The sequence below is a fragment of the Macrobrachium rosenbergii genome, chromosome 32 (assembly GCF_040412425.1).
Source record: "Macrobrachium rosenbergii isolate ZJJX-2024 chromosome 32, ASM4041242v1, whole genome shotgun sequence".
In the NCBI taxonomy this organism is placed as follows: Eukaryota; Metazoa; Arthropoda; class Malacostraca; order Decapoda; family Palaemonidae; genus Macrobrachium; species Macrobrachium rosenbergii.
The window spans coordinates 1,248,631-1,272,871 of NC_089772.1; the positions used below are offsets into that span (position 1 = coordinate 1,248,631).

A 24,241-nucleotide genomic window follows, 5' to 3' on the forward strand; every position below is an offset into this window, starting at 1 on the left:
GCTGAACTGTTTCATCAATCTTTTAAAGCTAAGCAATCAGCTGAAGTTGTCCCTCTCCTTGATACTTATCCTGAATGTATGCTTACAAAATTTGCATTTTGCTCTAGGGATGTTAAGAAAATTTTGGATAATCTTGTAGCTGGGGTGGAGAAGATCTTGATGGTTTATTTCCTTTGTTTTTTAAAAAAATTTCCAGTGTATTGTCTTTTAAGGTTACTAGATTTTATAGATTTTTATGTCGATGTAGTACCTTTGCGGGTGAGCGTAAGCTTAGTAATACAGTGCCTGTCCCAAAGAGTGGCATATCTGGAGACTGCAGTAACTACAGGCCAATTTCTATTCTACTTGTGCTCTCCAAAGTTGGAGAAAAACTTACTTTTAAGCCACTGTGAAAGTATGTGGAATCTAAAGGATTGTTTGTTGTTTGTCAGTATGTATTCATATTGGAAGCAGTTAGGTACCTGCGATGCTCTCTTAGATTTGATATGCCATTTGCAAGAGAACTTTGAAAAGGATTTTGTGTAGAGTAATTTAGGTAGATTTTAGTGCTGCTTTCAGTTTAGTAAAGCACAAGACACTTTTTTATAAACTTCAGAATTTTGGAGTGGGTGGATATATTTTAGGTTTACTTCAAGATTTCGTTACAGGTAGGCAGCAGCAAGTTACCGTGGATGGGATCTTTAACGAATCAAGACCTATTGTGTCCGGAGTTCCACAGGGTAGTGTTCTTGGCACACTTATTTTTAGTGTATACAATTGATATGGTTGTTTGCCGAGGATGTACACTTGTAGATGTCGTAAAGTCTCCACTATAGAGAAATGAAGCTGCCTTTAGTTTCAGTCGGGACATGGAGCGGATTAGTGAATGGTGTAGTTGGTGGGGTATGAGACTGAACTCCAGTAAAATGAAAACACTGTGATTAGCAGGTCTTGTAGACTTTCCACCCCATGCACCCTCCAAGTTGATGGGACTCTGCTGAATGAGTCTGAACCATTAACTATTCTAGGGGTAACTTTTGACTCACATCTTACTTTTGAGAAACATTTAATGAAAGTGTCAGCAAATGTCGCACAAAAGTTAGGTATTGTACAAAAGGCCTCATATATTTATAACAGTGATAAAATTGGTACAACTTGTTTTAGGTCATCTGTTCCTCCTTTACTAGAATACAGTTCCCTGGTATGGATGTTTGCTTCTGCCAGAGATTTATCTCTTTTAAATAGAATGGTTCTTGGTGGTAGGTTTCTGTTTCCTAATATTAACAGTTATGGCTTGGACCATTGGCAGCTGGTCTCTTATTTGTCAGTTTTTCATAAGTTGTATTTTAACAGAGATCTTTCACATTCTCAGTTGATCCCTGATCCCCTTTTCCTGCGGAGAGCAACCAGAATCGCTAAACAGCAACACCAATTTGCAGTAAATGTGCCTCACTGTAGAACTCTCGGTTCCAGAGGTCCTGTATTCCTCACTCATTTGACTGTGGAACAGTCTCCCTGGGGATGTCATGCAATTGGAACTTCAAAAGTTCAAGCAAAGATGCAATGCATTACTATCCTAATACTGTACTATTTTCCACGCTTTTTAATACCTTTTTATCTATTTATTAATTTATTAATTTTTCTTTTTTAATAAGCGAGATCTCTTTCTGTATTTCCCCATACCTCATCTTACTTTTTCCTAATGAACACCATGTTCTTTGGAAGCTTGAATTTCAAGTCAGCCCCTGTGGACTCGTTCCATATGAATAGGGTTCATCTTCTGAATAATAATAGTAATAATATAGTAACTAATGTGATTTTATCAGTTCTGTGCAATCATGAATTATTGTTTAAAAAAATTGCTACTGAAAAAAAGTCAGCAAGTCATCAAAGATAAGATGAGTTCTAATTCAAGAATGGTTTTATTTTGCATTGATTTCAGAATTTTTAAAATTTGCTTACAATAACCGAGAATTTTTATCATTTTGAAAGTCGTACTTCAGAACTTCAAAAATTTACCAGCAATAACTGTTATGCATAAGTGATTTTACTCTTGAAATAAATGATTAACATAGGTAGTACTAGGCTGGGATCTCTAAGATGAAATTGGTGTGGATTTGTGTTGATAAGAAGCCCCAGGAGATCATGGAAAAAGGCATAGGGAAGACCTAGGATAGATGAGAAATCAAGCAGAAATTATGCAAGGCAGAAGAAAATGGAGAGAGCTCATTTCACATGTAAGTCCATAAAGGGAGAAGCTGCTATGAAAATATTCATGCTGATAGGCCTTTAGTAGGGTACCGTCATCAGATTCTAAGCCAAAACACCAGTTTTGCTTAGAAGCCTGTCATTCAGGGCAGTTGTACCTTTTATATATGAAAATGTTAACACAAAAACAGTAGAGCATTTTAAGTGGAGTTTTATTGAAGATTACATGTCATCATTAGGTAAAATGGTTGAGAGTCAAAGTATTCATTTAGTATTGCATCTTCATGCCTACTTAACGTATAAAGTACTGTTGTCCCTCAAAATTTAATTGGTTTAGGGGTGCCTGTTTCCTCAAAAATTTAAAATCTGAAAATCACTTGACCTCAGAAACCTTGTTCTGATATTGTATATAGCGTATTATTGAACATAAACTGTACTTATATTAAGCAAACAGTTCATTATTTACCAGATTGTATACTTACGGTTGCTAAAACACCCTTTTTTAGTGAACAGTACAGTGAGCAATACAGTATAGGGTTAGATAGAGAATGCATATTATACATCTACTATATCTGAAAGGAACTATGACATATTATGCATACGGTACAGTAAAGTAAACTCTTGTTTAATGAACAAAATATTAACAGTACAGTATGTGGTAATAGAAAGAGAATGCAGATTATACACATTGAACCTGTATGGTACTATGAAACTCCAGTATTCAAATAGTACTGTAGTTATTTTTCATACCATGTACACGTTACTGAAATATAAATAACATTACTGTGCAGGTAATGTTAAAAATACCACCCCAGATATGTTTAAAAATTTACAGCATTTATTGTATAAGTAGAGGTGTATCATCACCCACTCCATCATTATGTGTTTAAAACCTACTGTGCAGCATTATCATGTATTTCATAAGTAGAAGTGGATCATCACCCTCTTCATCATTGTGTTTAAAAACTGTACAGCATTGCCATTTATTCTCTAAGTAGAGGTCGATCATCATCCTCTTGATCATCAAGTTCTGTAAGAGGAGGGGTGCAAGGAGAGACTGGGATTTAGGGTTTTAATTTTTGGAAATGCATCGTGATTTCTGTTTGATTTTAACTTTTCATAAATAAATCAGTTTATATGGTGCAATCGCCACAGATGCCATTACCTTCGCTTTCAAGACCTGTATCATAAATGGATCAATATCCTCTATATTTCCAGTCCCATGTGCATTATCTCCAGCTCCAACTTACACATTTCAGTGAATAATGTATGCAATTTTTAGGAAAGTGTGTTTGACTTACTTTCAAGGTTTAGCTTAGGACAGTTTTGTGTATATAGCACTCAAGTTTGATGGTAGAATTGACTAAAACATATCCGTATTTTATATTTTATGAATTTGCACCCACCAAAAGCTTTTAGTTTTCTTAACATTTCACCCAGTGCGAGCCATAGACGATTTACTCAGTTGTTGATGAAAAGTCTGCGAATTCAAAAGCTGTAGATTTTGAAGAACAACTGTATAGCTGTTAAACTTTTAAAAATATATCAACTTAGAGTTATATGTGAATTTTGTTTGGTATTTTCCAGGAACAAAGCCGTATGAAGTTAACCCCACTGAAGAGACTTCAAAAAAGTGAATCAAGAATGGCATCACCTTCAATACAATCCCCAGGTGGACCTTATGCTGTGAGAAGTTCTTCATTCCAGTTGGTGGGCTTCACTCATTTGAACATAGCAACATTAACTAGAAATGCTTGGACTCTTGAAAAGGTAAGATATGGCATGAACAAAGGTACTAGTGGTCTCAAACCTCCAGAGGTTATCAGGAAGATGTATCAGTTGCATACCATAAGAAACCAAATAAATCGGTTATACTTTGAAGAAAGGATTTAGGCTGATAGGGAGTTGTTTATTGTACTGTTGATAAAAATGCTCATGATTTAAGTTTTATCTCTGTAGTGGGGCGCTGCTTATAATGTGCCTTGTTTGTCATTCCGTAGATGGTACTAAATGTGCTTTGCAAACATTTTTTTGCCCAGCTGAATCTTTCTCTGCACTTCACCATCCCCTCCTTTTATTTTCCTCTTGCTTAGCTATTCAACTTCATCAAGCTATTGTTCTCACTTCATGTAAGCATAAATCTTTCAGACAAGGCCAGTGATTGTGTAGATGTAACTTAGTTGTCATGTTTTGAGTAACTAATACATGACAAAAATTCTATTTTCATATAAGTAACTTACTAAGTAATTACATAGCTAATGCATCTACCTCGTGCAGCAACTTTTTGAATTTAGCAGTAGTGCTGCTTTTGTTTTTATGTAGGTGACAGCCCGCCCACTGTCGGGGAAAACAGGAACAATAGACCGCCATGTTTCAGTTTGTTTCTGCCGGCTTTTTCTTTTTATTTATTTATTTATTTATTTTTTTTTTCTGTGGTTCACATATTTGGTGAAGTATAATTGTTTTGTTGTGATTGCACTCAAGCTATAGGCAGTTTATTTTTGGCAGTTGTAATTAGTTTTCAGTAGATTACTTAGAATTATGTCTGATTCTAGCAATTTGAGTATTTACTGTTGTAGCGAGTTAGGCTGCAAGAATAGGCTAACTAAAGCTTATGATCCTAATACAATCTGTGCGAAGTGTAGGGTCAAGATTTTAGTGTTGATAAAACCTGTAAAGAGTGTTTAACTTGGGAGAATAAACAGTGGAAGGTTCTTGAAGCTCATTTTGATAAGTTAGAGAGAGATAGAAAAAGGAAAGCAGCTTCTAGAGCCGAAAAACGCTCTCGTAGTTTAGAGACTACACCAAAACCTAGTTCAGAGGTTAGCCTGTTCCCTTCTACTCCTATTCCTGCTGTTTCTCCTACTCTTTGCCCTCTTACTGAACAGCCTTCTCCTCCCTTGCCTGGCTCTCATGCTTCTGATCCTAATGCCATCACCAGTCTCAAGTCTAGGTTTGATGAGAAACTTAATCTGGTAGTAAGTATTGTTGCTGATTTGGGGGCGTCTCATAAAGTGATTATGGAGAAAGTGCAAAGTGATAGTGCAGTGCAGATAGAGGAGGTGGTTATCTGTTCTGTCAGTTATCCTAGACCAAGGTCCTTGTCCTGCTCCCCCAAACCTGGGAGAAAACATACCGAAAGTCCAAGGGAGGCCAATGGGGTTTGCCCACAGGTAGTTGCCCCTTCAGCCGCGCCTGTTGCCCACTCCCAGGTGTCGGCAGACAGCCACTGGAAAGGCTTGTCCAAGGATATCCATCCATTGTCCTCCAACTATTCAGACTACTGTGATGTGGACAGGAAATGCCGCAAACATTACTTGGACTCTTCCCAACCCCTGAAGTACCCTTCTAAATACCTTGGTCGGCGTCAATCCTCTGCCTGTTAAGCGGTGCAAGCAGACCCCGAGCAGTCCAAGACCATCTTGCAGTTACTCCGTTAATCCTTCCGTTCCTGCGCCTGTCCATCAGCGCTTACCTGTGTCTCCCTGGGACAGTCCGGAGACCTCTCACCTAAGTATCTGGCTCCCAAGCGCCAAGTACCCGCTTCTAAGCTCCTGGCACCTTATCCTGAGTGCCCAGTGCCCGCTCCCAATCACCCAGCACCTTTTTTGTCTTCAAGGTCACGGTCTGCTACACCTCTTCCCATTAGACCTCCAGCACAATCTCCTTCACCCTTGGACCCTGACAAACCTGCTCTGGCTCCTATTAAGCAACAGTTAGCCCAGATTATGGACTTACTGAAGAAGGTTCCTTCTGCTCCTAAGCCTGCTCATGATGACCACCTGTCTCTGATTTCATCGGAAGAAGAGATTGACGAAAAACCTGCTTCTCCTTCGGCATATGCTGCCCTACTGCAGAATTTGATGGCGAACTTTCCTTCCTTTTTCACCATGTCCTCGCCTGCCTCAACGTTCTTAATGAGGAACCAGCCAGATGACCGGACATGCCTCCCCAAGATGTTCCTTCCATCCTTTCATAAGTCATTTAAGGAGGTAGGAGACTGGCTTTCCGCCAAAAGAGAGCTGGGTAAAGCATCAAACACATGTGACCAGTATTAGAAGAGGCCTGTTACCTCTAGTGATAGAGTAAAAAAATTTGACCATTTATATGAAGCAGGTGTATTTCTGTTTTTCTGCTTCTGAAGTCAGATATTTTGGGGAGATGTAGGCAGTGTATTAGCTGTCAGATTAATCCTTTGCTTTTCTTGTATGCTCTGTATCATTCAATCGGATATTAGTCTTTCTCCTGGCTTTAGAACAAGCATACTGTGAGCTACCTCGCTATTTGTTAGGGAATCCAGTCTGACCAGTGCTGTGAATGTCTGGTGTTTTCACTCTTTGCTGTGAATAAAATAAAAATGGATATGGGAAATCCACGGTGTAATAGTCCACCCTGGACTTAATCTCAGATGTAGGCTACAATCTTCACTTTAATATTATTTACTTGTGAATTAAGTTAATGGCTTTCAGCATGCGCTGAAGAGTCCAGTAGGCCAGGCCCAGTTATCTTTCCACGGCAACTATGTGTATTTGCAAGCACAAATACTTATGAGGCAAAATTGTTTGGTTAGTTTTTGTCTTATTTGCATATCAGTTTGCACAACTATAGGCCAGATTCAGTCATTTCTGTGCCATCAAATGGCATTGCTGATCCCTTATACAAGATTTAAATACTAGGTTGCATGATAGTGCAGTGAGCAGCTAGTACTTTGTGCCCCATCTTTGACTACCAGCTTATACTGTACTAGTATATGTTGACAGCTGGGTTGACTGGTATTGGTAATAAATGATGATTCCAGTTGGTGAATGGCCTCACGCTATTTGTAAATACAGAAAATTCATGCATTCATGAAAGCAGATTCTTGAATGTTACTATTGATAGCTGAGCACAGTAAATTTATTCCCAACACATGGATAATAAAATTAGGACAGCATCTAGTGGCAATTTGAACCCAGGAAGTGAAATCAAATCCATATTCGTTCACACTAAACCTGCCAATCACACAGAGCCCTCATTTTTGGTCCAGATATCCCCAGACATATGTTCCAAAGTTTTGAAGAAAAAAGAAATAGAGTAGCCTAGAGCAACTTATCACACATCCCCCTCTTTGATCCATTTGTTGTTAGAACTGTTTACCTCACTGTTTCCATGTGTCAGGATTTTACTCAGTTGTGAGCACTCCTTGCCTTTGCTTTGTCAGCTTTGAATATGTTAATTCATTACAATTCTTTTAGATTCATTATGTTCATCATTGTCTAATGCAGACTCACTCTCACTCTGTCTCTCATTTTGTTCATTGCTGTGTGTAATTCAGAAGCTAAATCTTCAAACTAATAAGAGACCACAAACCCAATAAAGCCATTTGGGGTTGTGAAAGAACTACAACAATATCCTGATTGCATAGGCTGGTGAATCAAGCTAAAGATTTTTTGAAGCTCTTTTAAGCTATAATACAAAGTACAACACACTCACTTTTATTGTGATAAATGTACGAAATTACTTTCAAGAGATAAAGGGAGCCAGCATTGTACTTAGACATCTGGAATTGACCTTATGAGTATGGGGTGCTTGCTGGTGAGAAATAATCAGTAGGATGAAAACTTAAACTTCTGTCTTCAGTTGATGACACTTTTATATATATATATATATATATATATATATATATATATATATATATATATATATATATATATATATATATATATATATATATATATATATATATATATACTTTCTCTCTCTCTCTCTCTCTCTCTCTCTCTCTCTCTCTCTCTCTCTCTCTCTCTCTCTCTCTCTCTCTCTCTCTCTCCTCCTAATACCACACCAGATTTTATCTTCGTATCCGTACCTCACACTGCCCTCGTCCAGTCTGCATAGGGCTGACATGAAGATGAACATAGGACAAAGACCAAACTAGCAAAAGACTGGAAGTACATATTAAGGATGCACTTAAGCTATATTGATTTAAAATGTTCTAAAATTAAAGTAATTTCCAGGTGTTAGGGCATATTTTTCCATGCTGTTGGTTGCAAAACCATTGTCCCTTAAAACTGACAAGTTATTTTCATTTTATGCTTAAATTGCACTTTACTTGGTACAGTATTTTAATTTTTATTTGTGACAATTTACAGGTTCCCTTTTCTTCACCACTTGATGGTCATCTTTTGATGCGTGTTAGCTGCAGCTTTGAAGGAGGCATCACTGAACGGGGATTCCTCACCATGTTTGAAGATATTGGAGGGTTTGGAGCCTGGAACCGGCGATGGTGTGTTCTCAGTGGAATGTTCCTTCGATATTGGCGCTACCCTGATGATGAGTCTAAGAAAGTAAGAGAAGTGCAATTTGTCTGATCTGAATTATGTGGAAGGAAATTGAGAAATACTCTTCTATGTGTAGGTTGAAAAGAGCAGCAGTGATTTTCCAGTGATGAGGTAGTTAATAAGGGATAAATTTTTAATAGGTAAGACCAGCAGTTTAGTTACTGGCACAGTGCTGTAATAACCTCCAGTTACACAACTTGTCATTATGGAGCTTTGTATTGAAAATAATTGGGAAAACTAGAAATTGACGTACATTGGTTAATGCAACATGACGTTGGGCAGCAACAAATGTTAAAAAGCCATATAAATACGAGAATCACCTGAAAACAATAAAGTTTAAAATCAGTGAAAAATGCATGCTGCATTGTTTGAGGATACATTGGCTATGCACCTAAAGAATGAATGCAAGAGTAACTGTAAAAACAGTCAACATCCATTTAATCATACATTCCTTACTATTTATAACTTAAGCTTAACCTTGCCCATTTTAATGTAAAGTGAAAAGTTAATTTTCACTTTTGTGTCCAAAAATATATATTAGTTATTTCAATATAAAATATTGCAATAATTCAGTACATAAAATCAAATATAAGACATTTGAATGATACCATATGAACACACAGACAGCATAACTGAAACTATCACTTCAGAATTTTCTACAGGTAGACTTTACTTTTATATACCCAACATTTGGTAATAGATTTTTATCGTTGTTGTTTTTATGGATTAGAGAGGAATGACTTGAAACAAAATAAATAGTACTTGTAATGACCCGAGTGGGCCGTTATGCAGGTTCTTTAACATACTCAGGACGGGGCTGTCATGACTGACGGCAGATGCAACAAACAAAGGAGGGGAAAACAACAAAAACAATAAAATGAGCCTAAAATTAATTTATTTACAATATTTACAAGTGAATCAGGTCTGGTAAAAAGATAAAAACCATAAATACAAAAAAAGCCAAAAGGCAGCACAAAACAAAATCAAGTTAAATAAACAAAAAGTAGCTTTAAAAAAAAAGGCAAAAATAAACAACAGCAGGCAGAAAAAAAATACCAAACATACGTCCTCCATCGGGGCACCAAGACAGCCCTCAGCTGCACAACAGGGACAAGAACCCACAAACCAGAATACCCCGATGGAGACGTCAGGACAGCCTCACGCTGCCATCAAAGATGAGCAGCTCGTGGTCACTACTCATGGTCACACTCCACCTCTCGTCGTGCTCCACTTAGTGGGCGTGCTCCAATTGCTGCTCAAAACTCGACCAACGCCGACTCAAAAACTGCCTGCTGCTGCTGCCACTGCCGCTACCTTTGCTGCCCTACCAGACCCGACTGAAGCAAGAAAAACGGCAGCTCACTGACGAAAACATTAAAACAAAAAAAAAAACTTGAAGGTAAGGAGGCAGCAATCCACAAAAGGGAACGAGCGGGGAACCAGCAGTTCCCGCAAAACCATCAGTTAACGTGACACCTCCCCACCTAAAAGAAAAAAAAAAAAAAGATTATTTTTTTTTTTTTACACTCATGCTCCCCTCAATGCATAACAACCCGCCAGCCAAAACAGAGCCGCCCTGTCACGGTCGCCATTGTAACGACCGAGTGGGCCGTTATGCAGGTTCTTTAACATACTCAGGGCGGGGCTGTCATGACTGACGGCAGATGCAATAAACAAAGGAGGGGAAAACAACAAAAACAATAAAATGAGCCTAAAATTAATTTATTTACAATATTTACAAGTGAGTCAGGTCTGGTAAAAGATAAAACCATAAATACAAAAAAAGCCAAAAGGCAGCACAAAACAAAATCAAGTTAAATAAACAAAAAGTAGCTTTAAAAAAAGGCAAAAATAAACAACAGCAGGCAGAAAAAAATACCAAACATACGTCCTCCATCGGGCACCAAGACAGCCCTCAGCTGCACAACAGGGACAAGAACCCACAAACCAGAATACCCCGATGGAGACGTCAGGACAGCCTCACGCTGCCATCAAAGATGAGCAGCTCGTGGTCACACGACTACTCATGGTCACACTCCACCTCTCGTCGTGCTCCACTTCGTGGCGTGCTCCAATTTGCTGCTCAAAAACTCGACCAATGTCGACTCCAAAAACTGCCTGCTGCTGCTGCCACTGCCGCTACCTTTGCTGCCCTACCAGACCCGACTGAAGCAAGAAAAACGGCAGCTCACTGACGAAAACATCAAAACAAAAAAAAAAACTTGAAGGTAAGGAGGCAGCAATCCACAAAAGGGAACGAGCGGGGAACCAGCAGTTCCCGCAAAACCATCAGTTAACGTGACAGTACTATATCTTTTAAAGTTACAGTAATTGGAAGAAAAGGGGTAAACTGGAATGTTGTAAACTTTTTTGATGTATCATCTTAATTTTTTTATAACTAACTTTTATGATATTACCCAAATATATTAACGTATGTATGTACTGTAATATTTTTTGAGGAGGTTCTTGGCAGGTATTGAATAGAGTAATGAATTCAACAGTACATGCAGGCATAATTAAAAATAAAAAAGTACCATATGCATGGCATGTGAGTACATATGTACAGTTTTATACAGAGATATTAGCTAGCATTTTGGTACCTTAGTATTTAAAATCTAAACATTTAATATATATTTTGTGTGTTTGCCCTGGACTTGTTAAAGATATAGGAAGTATAACATACAAGAATCTACAAAATCTTTACACTATCCAAAATATGTATGCTACTTGAGCTCAGTCTATCAACAGCATTGGTTGAAACATTGGGTAAGTTTGCACAGCATCATATTTATTAGGGATATTAGCTTTATCAAATCTTGGAGTGAAATAACGACGTATAATGCAAGAGAGGGGTTAGTAAATTGACAGATTCATATCATTCCTCAAAGACAACTTGACAGACACATTAGGGATCTGATTGTATGCTAAGTAACAAAGATCCTACACTATATCTTGCACCTTGAAATTTTCTAGATAACCTAACAGTTGTCAGAATTGTACATAGTTCCTAAGTTAAACAAACCTTTATTTTACACCTAACATTTAATTTAAATCTAAAATTTAAATACATTCTCTCTCTCTCTCTCTCTCTCTGCTACAGTGTTTTTAATTAATTTATTTAATGCAGTACAGTATTGTATTTGATACAGTAGTGTAGTGTTACAGACGTTTATATTTGTCGGTGTACATGTTCATATGTATATATTGCGTTGTGGTAAAATATATACTTTTCATGTATTTCTGCATTTTCTCTCTCAGTGGGTTAGTTTTATTGAAAAAAAAAAAGAGAGAGAGAGAGAGAAAGGTGAGCAAGTGCACAGTAATATGTTAGGCTGAGGTATTTCACCTCTCTTAACCTCAAATCTTGGAATTTCAGACCACTTGCTTGCACAGTAAAACAAGAAGCATTTTCAATCAATTTTAAGAATTTACATAGGGAACTGTTATTACATGTTTGGTGCGTGATTTCCTATTCTGTAGTACACGTAAGAGTGCAAATACACTTCTTTTAACCATAGATCTTAGAATTTCAGAGTGTGTGCTCACTCACTGAAAAAAAAATAAGCATGGCCCAGTCTCTTAATAAGAAATTCATGCATGGAACTATTTTTGTACACTTGTTTAGTAGTGGTTTACAGTAGTAAGATTGCCTAATCTGAAATACAGGTACAATACATGTATGCATGCAGTTACACTAACAAAACATCTCACATTGCCAGATGAACAAAGAGTGACACTTTTACATACATTTCATGAAATTACTTTTTCAAGTGTAAATTTAAGTGCATTGCAAGTACATTTCATCATGTAACTACACTAGTCAGACCATTCACACAAGAAAAATTAACTACACATACTTTTCTTTTCCAAAGCAAAAAACACAGGTGTAAAATATATTAATTTTACAGGACTTGGATGCACCAATGAATAACATATGCACATGTACATTCTGAAATATTACATTATAGTAATGGCCATGTATGTATGCTGTCAATATTACTTTAGTGGAAACCATTGGATTTAACTGTAATGTTCTCAGTTCATATGTTGATTACATGTAAAGTGCAGTTCTGTAAGGAACTGTATGAATGTGATTTTGTCTGTTTAATCCTGCTCACTCTCACACTTAGTGTATTGTTATTTTGCTTCAAGTTTTGATGAAGTTAATATTCCTTTAACCCTCTCGCGCTGACGGGGGTTCCTATAGCGCTACCCGGTACTCGACTTATGCCATGGAGGGAAAAGTGGGCCTCATGCAGAAAAGTTTCTTTGTAAAAATCGATGCGCCCAAACTATAACTGATATACGCTTCTGGTTTGTTTTATGATGTCGGCAAATGATTGAATTTTTTCCTAAAGCAATCAGAAAATCTCAGCAAGGCTTAGAAATAATAAAAAAGAGGTAATTTATGTAAAAAATTTTAAGGAAAATCGTACATATTTTTTGTAGATAATCATGAAAAATATAATAATTATGTTTGGGGAGTTTACTTTATATGCAAATTGTGTGGAAATGTTTGAACTTTCACATGGAAGCAGTCATTTTGCTATAAACATGTTTGCTAATTAGCTGTTACCAATTCAAAAATGCTAATTTTTTACGGAGTGCAATTTTCAGATTTTCCAACCTATTTATTTTGACGTTTCGTATCATACCTGAGTAAGGAATAAAGATAGAGAAAGAATATAGGTGGCATTAGAAAGCTGAATAAATTTCCTATAAAACACACATAAAGACATATGTATTGTGAGAATAAAATTGACCAATTGTCGTTAGAGTACGGACCTTTTTTTTTTATTTATTTATTTATTTTTTTTTTTTTTTTAGAAAATATATGGCAAGGATTATTATATAAATTTTAGAAACAATATTTTTACATTTTGCTTTTCAGCATGATAAAGTACAAAGGATGACTGTTCGAATGATATATAATATATGCACATTGAAGTTGTTTACAGATGCACAAATAGGTGTACAAAAAATTATCTATACATGCATAAATTTCTGCCAAACTGCGGCGCTCAACTCATGTATATATATAATATATATATATATATATATATATATATATATATATATATATATATATATATATATATATATATATTTATATATATATATATATATATATATATATATATATATTTTATATAATGAATTACTCAGTAATAAATAATGCTAGAAAAAAAGTCAAACTGCGATGGAAAGCTGAATAAATTTTCTATATATGTATTACCTAAAATAATAGTGTTCCCATTAAATAATTGACCAATTGAAGCTCAAAGTTTTTTTTTTTTTTTTTTTTTTTTTTTTTTTTTTTCCCCCACGTAAAGTCAATTGTTTGCTCAAGATTTTTATATAGAAACGTTAATATTTTTACATTTTGAGCGATACATATCGGTTTCCGGTTTATGTTTTCTTGTAGGTCCAAGATCTGCCCATGCAATGGCATGGTTCTCATGTTCTTCAGATGACTTTTTTTTTTTTTTTTTTTTTTTCCCCCCCCCCAGGAAAATAACTTCGGATGACACAGAAATCGCATCATCGGTGCACTTACGGCAAAAAATTTATTGACGCGATTTCGTGTCATCGGATCACCAGAGGGTTAATAAGAGGTGAATATGACTGGGTTCATTCAATATGTACTCAGTGTTTCAACCAATGATATACGATAGTCTAAGTTCTAATAGTGTACATGTTTTGGGGTGTGAAGATTTTGTAAGTTGTCATATACCATATTGGATAAATAACAGTACTTGGGTATTGTAATTTGTCTTTAATAAGCACACACACACACACACACATGAAGACTAGGATGAAATGTCTATTAGATATCTATGTGGATATACCAAATGCAGTACAAAAATGTAGCTACTTGCTCGGTAGAAAATGAGCAGACAAGTGCATATATTGTACACACACACACGCAGTGCATACCGTACCTTTTTTTATAGTTTATTATGCCAACCCACATTGTTGCATACATTACTGAATTTAACAGTTTACAAGACCCTTCTTAAAACTTTCAATAAGATAATGCTCCATAACAAGATAGGAAAGAAAGAATGTGGTAAATTTTCACACTATTGCTACACTAGCTCTCAGAAATCCTGTAGCCTGCACTATATTACCTAGTCGGGTCTTCTATCAGGCACGTGCATAAGTTTATTAAAAAGATAGTAAAAATGTTGAATTACTGAACAATTTGTTGTAATAGCAGTATTATAGGGTTATTTATTGAATTTTATATGGTGCATATGTTGTTTTTTAAGGCTTTGTCGTCTTTCTATTTATTTCAAGAGTCTTAAAGCAAATTCTTAAAATAAATTATATTTAACTTGTAAGTTGCAGTGATTGTTTTCATGTTTGTTTATTTTTTTTTATATTAAGTGCACTAATGAGGTTATTTGCAGTAGTGAAAAATACAAGAAAATGAGCACCTTATTAATATCCTGTTGTTCATGTGCGGAACAAACCTGGGTCTTAACTTATGGATAATTGTTCTAGTGCCACCTGGAAACCGGTAAAAATAACAAACAAGGAATTGTTGGCAACGAGGTAGGCAGATAGGCCTAGGCGGCAACCGTCAAGTTCCTTCGCGCATGTATCGAAGGAAAGACGCCTCAGTTTCTTCTTTACTGCCCTCATAGGAAGACATGCTTTCACTCATCTCTCCAAAGCCGATGTTTTTTACTTATTTTGTTGAGGTTGTGCTTGCTTGTGCTTTCAGGCGATTCTGTGTTTTCATGTGCTGTGTGCTTTTATGTGATCATTGGTCCTCAAGAATCATCCCAGCCTCCAGTGTTTCTGCCAGGCCTTCCAAGTGTCAGAGCATGTGCCCTGGCATTGATGGCTATCCTTGCTCTTGTTTTTTGGCATCGACTGAGACTGATCCCCATTCTACGTGTAGCCGATGTAGAGCTAATGATTGTAATAAATCCATGCCCTGAGTGTTGTTCGTGGCCTTCTGAGCAGTGAAGGCTTTTTCCCAAGAAGAGGCAGCATAGAAGGAGGTTGGAGGCTCCATCTTGGAAGATGTTCCCTCCTTCAATGGGTGCGTCACATGCTGCTTTTTGCTCTGCCTCCTCTTTGCCATATCTCTGGAAGATTTTACTCCTTCCTACTCTTGTATAGCTCCACAGTTCCTCATGGACGGGTCGGTATAGTTCTCGGCTAGCACTCTGCTGGACCTGCATTCGAGTCTCTGGCTAGCCAGTGAAGAATTAGAGGAATTTATTTCTGGTGATAAAAATTCATTTCTCGGTATCATGTGTTCAGATTCCACAGTAAGCTGTAGGTTCCGTTGCTAGGTAACCAGTTGGTTCTTAGCCATGTAAAGTAAGTCCAGTCCTTCAGGCCAGCCCTAGGAGAGCTGTTAATCAGCTCAGTGGTCTGGTTAAACTAAGGTATACTTTTTTTTTCACCAATGGAAGTTTTGGGAGAGGGGTCAGGGAGACTTCCCTAACTAATGCTACCTCTGTTCTTTTGGGGGGGGATGGGGGATACACCATCTTCCCCCTTACGAGCAGATGCACCTCCATCTTATTCTACCCTTTCAGATTCCGATGAGCAGAAGATGGCTGGTCTCTAGGCTTCTCTAGGCCTATTGGGGTTACCAACCTTGGATGGCCTGTATGTCCCACTACAGTACTCAAATATACGCAGGCCTAGGTCAGCCTCCTTGTCAGTCCCCGTCCCTCTTATGCCCAGTTCATAAGCTGTTTTGACTTCCCAACTGACTGCTCCGCTCTCGTCCCAGTGTGTTGTCCTGTTTCCTCCTTCTCTGACCTCCACCCCTCTTTCAGGCTCCTTGGTTCAGGCAGTGGTTGATTGAATTCACAAGATTTATGGAGGTATTGTGCAAGTGAAACATCATAGGACGCCTTCTCCTTCTTTGTTATCTTCTTCGTCTTCCCCTGTTCCTGTCAAGTGGTGGCGAACTAGAGACTTTGTCTTTTCTCGTAGTAGGAAGTGTCTCAGACTTATTGTATCTTCGTCTGCTTCAGACTAGGGCCGTGCTTCTCCCCCTCTTGACGTCTGTGTTTCTGATGTCGAGGATTTACACAAATTGAAGAAGTCTGCGGTTGTACCTCCCTCTGCCAATGTTCGTCTTCTGTTCCATGGTCTAGATCCATTTGCAGTGGTGGAGGATGCCTTGCAAAACTCCTGGGACAATCTGGAGGTCTATGCCTTCCCTCTATTTTGCCTAATCCATCAAGTTCTGAATAGGGTAATGGCCTCTCATTACCTTAGAATGACCCTAGTTGCTCCCTTGTGGCCCCACGTGGAGTGGTTCCTCGATCTCCTTACCCTGCTGTCAGAAGCTCCAAGAAGGATTCCTCTGTGGCACAACCTTCTGCATCAACCCCACTTCCAGAGATTCCACCACTTCCACCACTCAGAGTCCCTATCTCTTCACAGCTGGAGACTATCCAGTATCTCCTCCGAGCGAGAGACTTTTCTCGCAGAGCAGATTGGAGATGTCCGGCTATCTCAGAAGACCTTCCTCAGCTGTGTACCAAGGCAAACAGGCCGTTTACTGTGGTTGGTGTCGTCAACGGGGTCTCTTTCCAGTCGGAGCTCCTCGTTTTTCTCCTCAGGGAGAAATGACTTTCTGTGTCCTCCATCAAGGGCTACAGAGCTGCCTTGAGTGCAGTTTTACGGATGAAGGATGTCAATCTTTCGTCTTTGTGGGAGATCTCAATGCTTTGAGCAGTCTTGCCCTCCAAAAGAGCTTAGACCACCCAATTGGGACCTGACTTTGGTATTGGGCAGCCTCATCCATCCCCCGTTTGAGCCTCTACGTCGTGCGTCAGATAGGAAACCTGACTTTCAAGACAGTTTCCCTACTGGTTCTGGCCTCTTGGAAGCAAGTTGGTGAACTCCATGCCTGTCCTGTGATGTCAAGCACAAGAGGGGTTGGACGTCCGTAGGCTTCAAACATGTCCCGGAATTTGTGGCTAAGACCCAAAACCCCTCTTGTCATGATGACAAGTCTGATTCCTTCTCAGTTCCATCTCTCAATGACGATCCGGACGAACTGCTCCTTTGCCTTGTCAGAGCACTAAGCTGCTACCTGAAAAGGAAATAGCCATCTCTGACCTGGGTGCCAAAGACTTTTTCTTAGCACTGGCCAGAACATGAAAGAAGTGTCCAAGAATACGATCTCCTTTTAGCTGCATGAGACTGTCAGACAAGCCTATGGTTCAACTTCATGCTCCAATCCTAACACAGTGCATGCAAGAGCACATATTAGGGGTTTAGGCCCTTCATTGGGCATTTAAAAAGAACTTGTCTGTTCAAAGGATTTTGAAGGCTGGCACATGGCTTCGTCAGACCACCTTCACTTCCTTCTATCTTTGGGATGTTGCCCACAGGTCCTTGGACACTTTTTCCTTGGGTCCAGTGGTGGCTGCTCAACAGGTTGTTTAACTCATCCAGTGCCCCTAGCAGGACAGGTAGTATCTTACCTAGGATGGTGGTATGAAAGTGAGAATGAATGGGATGGCTGGTCTCTTTCAGTTTCCTTTTAATCTCTCTCTCTCTCTCTCTCTCTCTCTCTCTCTCTCTCTCTCTCTCTCTCTCTCTCTCTCTCTCTCTCTCTCTCTCTCTCTCTCTCTCTCTCTCTCTCTATTTTGCCCAGTGGGTGAAGAAATCTTTCCATCACGTGCTGGATCGGGTCTGGTACAGGTGAGACTGCAGCTTTTTTGTTTAAGTTTTGCATATTCCTACAGGAATATAAAACTTTGGGAAAAGCAAGTCCCTCCTCTCTCTTGCAAGGGGAGAGAGGATTGATAGCAAACTATTGGTGGCCAGGAAGGTTTATTATCTACAGGTATAGTTCTTTAGCTTCCTCCTACATTGTCTCATCACATTGTAGGGAATCCCAGAAGTCTGACTGCTAAATAATCACTTATTTATTGTGTCAGAGGCTTTGGTTCCCTTCCATAGGCTTCTATAAGCCAGGAAGAGTTAACAGGTGTGCTGAACCTCCAGTCAGTTCCAGACTGACTTTCCTCCCTCCGAAAGTGAGTCTATCCATAAGTTAAGACCCAGGTTTGCTCTGCATGTGAACAAATGACAAATTTATTAATCAATTTGTATTTGTAATTGCTAATACACCTGCAGTCTTAACTTATATGGCCTACATCTGGCCACCCCTCAATCAAGTTTTTTCCAGGTGGCGCTAGAAGAATTATCCATAAGTTAAGACAGCAGGTTTGTTAGCTAGGATTTTTGAAAACAGACACAATTTTGTAAGTCCCCCTACATGCAACTGTTACTCTTTGCAGGAAGCTAATGGGCAAATAGACCTACGTTCTTGTACTACAAGACGTGTTGAATTAGTATCCAGAGATGTGTGTGCACGACAGCATACTTTCCAACTGACCTGCCTGCGTCCAGCATACAATGGAGATGTTTCTAATTTGGTTCAGGAAGTCCAAGGATCATCCGTAGTAACTAGGTAAGTTTTATTGCTGTATATGGCATATTTTAATCATACACTGCATGAGATAGAATTTTTGTGATTTAGTAAATTATTTAGCAGACTGAACATGGGTTCAGTTGAAAGTAAAAAAAAACTGCAATGTGGCAGAGGTTAGACAGGAAAAATTATTGAGATTTGTAGGGAAATTAGGAGGTAAGTAAAAAGTTGATGATCAAAGAAAGGATTTAGGAGGAATGGAATCAGATCCAGAATGCAGAAGAGAGGGAAAAAAATCTTTTTTGAAATATCATAGTAGATGGAGAGAGCAAAGTTTGAGGGCTCATTAAAGACGAAAGGAGAAATTGAACATGAAGAGGAACAAATTAAGTTGCGAATACAGTACTTTGAGAGTCTTATAAATGAAGAGAATTGATGTGAACTTATATTATGGAAGAAGTACAAATAGAGAAAGTTATGTGAAGCGTTGTGTGAGAGTCATTAGACGGTGAAACACTTTTTTGAAAGCAGATTATTATTAATCAGTCTAAGTAAACCAAAGAGCTAATTTATTTAGTTCACACAGGGGTCACCAATTTGAAAGCAGACCCATTCATTGAAGATTTGACTCTGGTATGTGGAAGCAGGAGGAGGAAAAGTGGGAAAAATATAAAAACTAGATTGTATATGGAAAGAAGATGCACCACATGTTTTAAAGTATTATTTAAAGGCATGTGACTGCTGGTGCCTGCCATGAAGATGTAGGTGATATTGGAGAAAATATTAAGAAACTTAAATTATCAGTTGGCAATTAGGCTTTGTGCCAGGGAGGTCAGTCATGAGTTATCATTATGATAAGGCAATAATTATTTTATATTATTATTATTCAGTAAAGCAACCTATTCATATGGAACAAGCCCACAGGGGCCATTGACTTGAAATTCAAGCTTCCAAAGAATATGGTCTTCATTAGGAAGAAGTAAGAGGAAGTAAAGGGAAATAGAGAAAGAAGCGACACCACTTATTAAAAAAGAAAAAATTAATTAAATAGATAAAAATGTATCAGAATTCAAGGAGAATAGTATTAGGGTAGTAATGGTGTGAGGAATATAGGACCTCAGGGAGTAATGTAGTTTGACAGCGAGGCACATTTACTGCATATTGGTGCTGCTGTACAGCAAATCTGGTTGTTCTCGTCAGATAAAGGGGATCAGAGATCAGTTGTGAATATGAAAGATCCCTGTTGAAATACACCTTATGAAAAAGTGACAAACAAAAGACCATCCATTGATGGTCCAAGTCATAACTGCTGCTGTCAAGAAACAGAAACCTACCACCATGAAACACTCTGTCTAAAAGAGATAAATCTGTGGCAGAAGCAGACATCCACACCAGAGAATAGTATTCCAGTAATTAAGTACAAATGACCTAAAACAGGTTGTATGTTAGATGTGAGTCAAAAGTTGCACCTAGAATAGTTAAAGCTTCAGACTCAGTCAGCAAAGTTCCATCCACCTGAAGGGGAGGATGGGGTGGGAAATCTGTACAAGATGTGCTAATCAATAGTGTGTTCATTTTACTGGAGTTCAGCTTCATACCCCACCAACTACCCCATTCCCTGATCCGGTCCATGTCCCGATTGAGGCTGATAAATATCAAACTGTTTCTCCAGTAATTTATATGAATGTTTATATAATCAAAGAAACCTCACCCCTTCTGAAACTCATCGATTGTATTCATAATATACCAACACAAATGACAAGATTGTATCAAACAATTTATATATTAGTATAGCCGTGACCTCAGATCTGTGCTCAAAAACTGTTCGTATCACAAGATTTTCTTGCCATTCAAGCATTATTCTATGTACAGTTTCATTGCATATATATAAAATAAATTTATTATAATACCAAAGTCCATAAACTGAAAAATAACCTTTAATATTGCTTACTGCTAAAACATGAAACATGGACCAATGAAGCTAGGCCTATGCTACTGATTCACCAGGTATTTTATTTTACTAGTCTTCTTTTAAACATATTCATTCCATTTCAGTCAAGATTACTTTTTATATAACCTTTATTTTTCCATTCTATATAATTATCGTTCCAGTGCCCAACAATGAAAAAAATTGTATGCCTAGGCTAGCCTTTTATGCTGTACATGTCATCAACACTAAGGATGACGGGAACTGAATGGGACTTTAAACTTTTGCTTGATAATGTATTCAGGTAAATTGTCCCAAAAGTTCACAAGCACTAGGCTATTATAATTTTCGTATAAGAAAAAAAATATTAATATGCAGAGCATTCTGGAAAGAAAACCACATTGCTATCATGCGGTATTACACAACTGAAATTTCCTGCCTTCCAGCCAGTAAAGGAGTGGTTGTTCCATTCACCTCCCCCAGGTCCTAGACAGCTTCTTAGACAACAGTATTTCTTATTATTGCTTATTTCAAATATTAACCTACCCATGTAATTTTTAAAATACCTTTTATTCAAACTCACATGGCTAGATATCTTTTTAGTACCTACAATGAGATAAAAAATAGTTGTTTAAAGTATGTTTGTTTGCGTTTGACCTGAGTGGCTTGTTTTATTACAAGTGTGTCATTCGTGTGCTTGTATTATATTATCAACATAAATCAATAAGTTAATGATATAAATAAGGTTTGAGGGTTGTTTGTATGTATAGGCATTCACATGTATTACTGAAGGAACATCGTCCATCTTTAGATGTTCCATCTTTATCACAGTAAGCCTATGATATTGGAAATGTTGATTTCAGCCACTTGAGAGCTATGCACATGCCACATCTGCCTAAAACCTATGTTGGTGAGTGGGCAGACAAAATGAAACTGTCTGCGTATAGTATATTAGATTGTCATTATTTGAGGTAGAGGGATGTTGCAGAGAACTGTATTACCATCTACATTGTCACACATAAACTTGTACAAGATGTAGAAGGAAGCCCACTTAAAGCACATTATGCAGACGACCTGCAAGGGAATCAAAAGAAGTCTTATGAATGTTTCCAAGATGGACAAGAGGAAGGGAGAAGATAGAACTGAAAATCAGTGATAGTGAAACTGATTATTGTAACTGGAAAGGCAGCAAAAATGATGCTGCTTGTATTGATATAGCTAGATATTGGGTAAATGTAGGATCATTTGTATCGAATGGAATTATAGAGTGTCTCCTGCCTACATGAATTTTAGAGAATGCTGGACTACTAGTAAATAAAAATATCTTATAAACAAGCAGAAATTGGTGACTTGTGCTTCTGTACACGTCTACAAAGACGATGGAGAATATAAAGAGGTGAATTTAAAATGCATTACTTCATTATAGCCGATAGGTACAGTGACCAGAGTGAATTGATTTAATAAGATTTAATAAGCAGTCAATTCATAGTAGAAAATCATGTAGGAATGTTGTGGATGAATACCTTGAGCATTTAAAAATGGAAGCAGACATTGCACTGGAAGAAAAGAGTGGATGGAATGTTACATTTATAACCCCTGTTAACAAAAACCTGGTGTAAAATTAATGTTGATGATGTAAAACTCATTCTGTAGAATTAGGGTATGCCTTGGCCTCAATTTTATATTCCAGTTCTGTGGACCCTAAAGATGCTTATTCAGTCTTGTGTAGGCATTCATGAATGCTTGAAATTATACAGAAAAGTTAACCCTCACAGTCCGGGCTAAAATATATATTAAGCACACCCCTAGGCTTTGGGGTAAATTTAAGGATGGCCAATGTAAAAAAAAAAAAAAATACACATCAATGGAACGAGGAAGATATGCATATGCACATGGTATAAGAAAAAAAATAAAAAAATTTTTGTATCTTACACGGTAATTTAAAAGTAAATATTTCTTAACCCAGACAGTTATAAAAAATATGCTAATTTTACAAGTTATAAATGTTTTTTCTAATAATTTTTTTATCACGCAGTATCGTAACAGATAAGAACTAAAATCAGTAACAAATTCTGAGTATATTTATTGTAAAATATATACGAGACATCCTGGGATGGGAATGGTGGACAACATTCCACTTCAACATCTCAAGGCAAACTGAACTCTCTCCTGTACCAACTAGCTATTATAGTTGCTGTAAGAGTTGTCATGAGTCATTTATGGTCCATAGAAGTGATATGAAGACTTCTTGCAAAATTCGTTCAAACTGTATGGCACGAAATGTTGATCATCAGAGGATGATACTCAGAATTTACCCTGAAGCTATAAATAATAGTCATTGATGACGCCCACTCACAAAGGGTTAAGTATTCTTAGTGGAATGTCTTCACATGTGGCAAAACTTTTTAATGCTCTCTTGTTATAGTACTTGTATATACAGTACAGTAATCTAGTCAGACTTCACTTTGCAGAAACTTGCTTACTTTCTGTAAGTTGGACTTGCTTCCTCTCTTCAAGAATGTTGTTTTTCATGGCATTTTCTATGCACAGCATTAATATTAGGAATTATTTAGGAAGATTCTTTGGTATTTGCCTTCATGCTCCTGATTTTGGGACTAACTGAAGGCTGGGTGGCCACCAGTACAGTAATACCTTGAACTTACATGAGGTTAGGTTCCAGAACCCCTCGTGTAAGGCAAGGATTTGCATAAGTTTGGTACGGTCACTAAAAACGCTAATATATATACAGTAAATGCTTATTCATAGAGTTTAAACCCTAAATATGACAAAATCATGTTCCCAAAGCACTTTAATTTCATTTAAAAGTTAGCTTAATACCATACTGTACAGTAATTCACGTTTCATCACAGTACCGAGAGAGGGAGAGATAGGGGGTTGCCCTTACGTTAAATACCGAGAGAGGGGGTGTTGCCCTTACTTTAAATCTCTTGAAATTATTAATGAATTATCATGGAGACAGAGAGAATGAAGTGAGAGAGAGAGAGAGAGAGGAGTTATTCTTAAGTTAGATATCAAAAGGTGGAAGTTCATGATTTATGAAATAGAGAGAGATTTTTCAGTATCCTTTGTAGGGTACGTATTTTATTTTATCCTTGAGTGGGCAACATTTTCTACCTTCGCAGTCAATATGTCAAGATAATTGACAGTTGAGTTACACCCCCCTCGCTCCGAAGGATCAGAGAAGACTGGGAATCAAAATGTATTCTTTTAAAATTTTAAATAATTTACTATAGAAATGCATAAATGATGTAATTACAGCATGGAAAATATGAAAAAAAAATGTCTTATCTCAGTGAGAGAGAGAGTGAACAAAAATAAAACTTATACGTCAGAGCAAATATTAAAGCGCCAGAGAGAGAG

At 37.6% G+C, this 24,241-nt stretch overlaps 1 protein-coding gene across 1 annotated transcript in view; it reads left to right on the forward strand.

Moving 5' to 3' along the window:
- LOC136855607 (anillin-like) overlaps positions 1-24,241 on the forward strand; it is a 212,793-nt gene that overhangs the window by 185,745 nt on the left and 2,807 nt on the right. Inside the window, exons 21-23 of the mRNA XM_067132701.1 lie at positions 3,775-3,957; positions 8,319-8,513; positions 18,800-18,972. Coding sequence (XP_066988802.1) covers positions 3,775-3,957; positions 8,319-8,513; positions 18,800-18,972 — 551 coding nt within the window. The remainder of the gene's footprint in view (positions 1-3,774; positions 3,958-8,318; positions 8,514-18,799; positions 18,973-24,241) is intronic.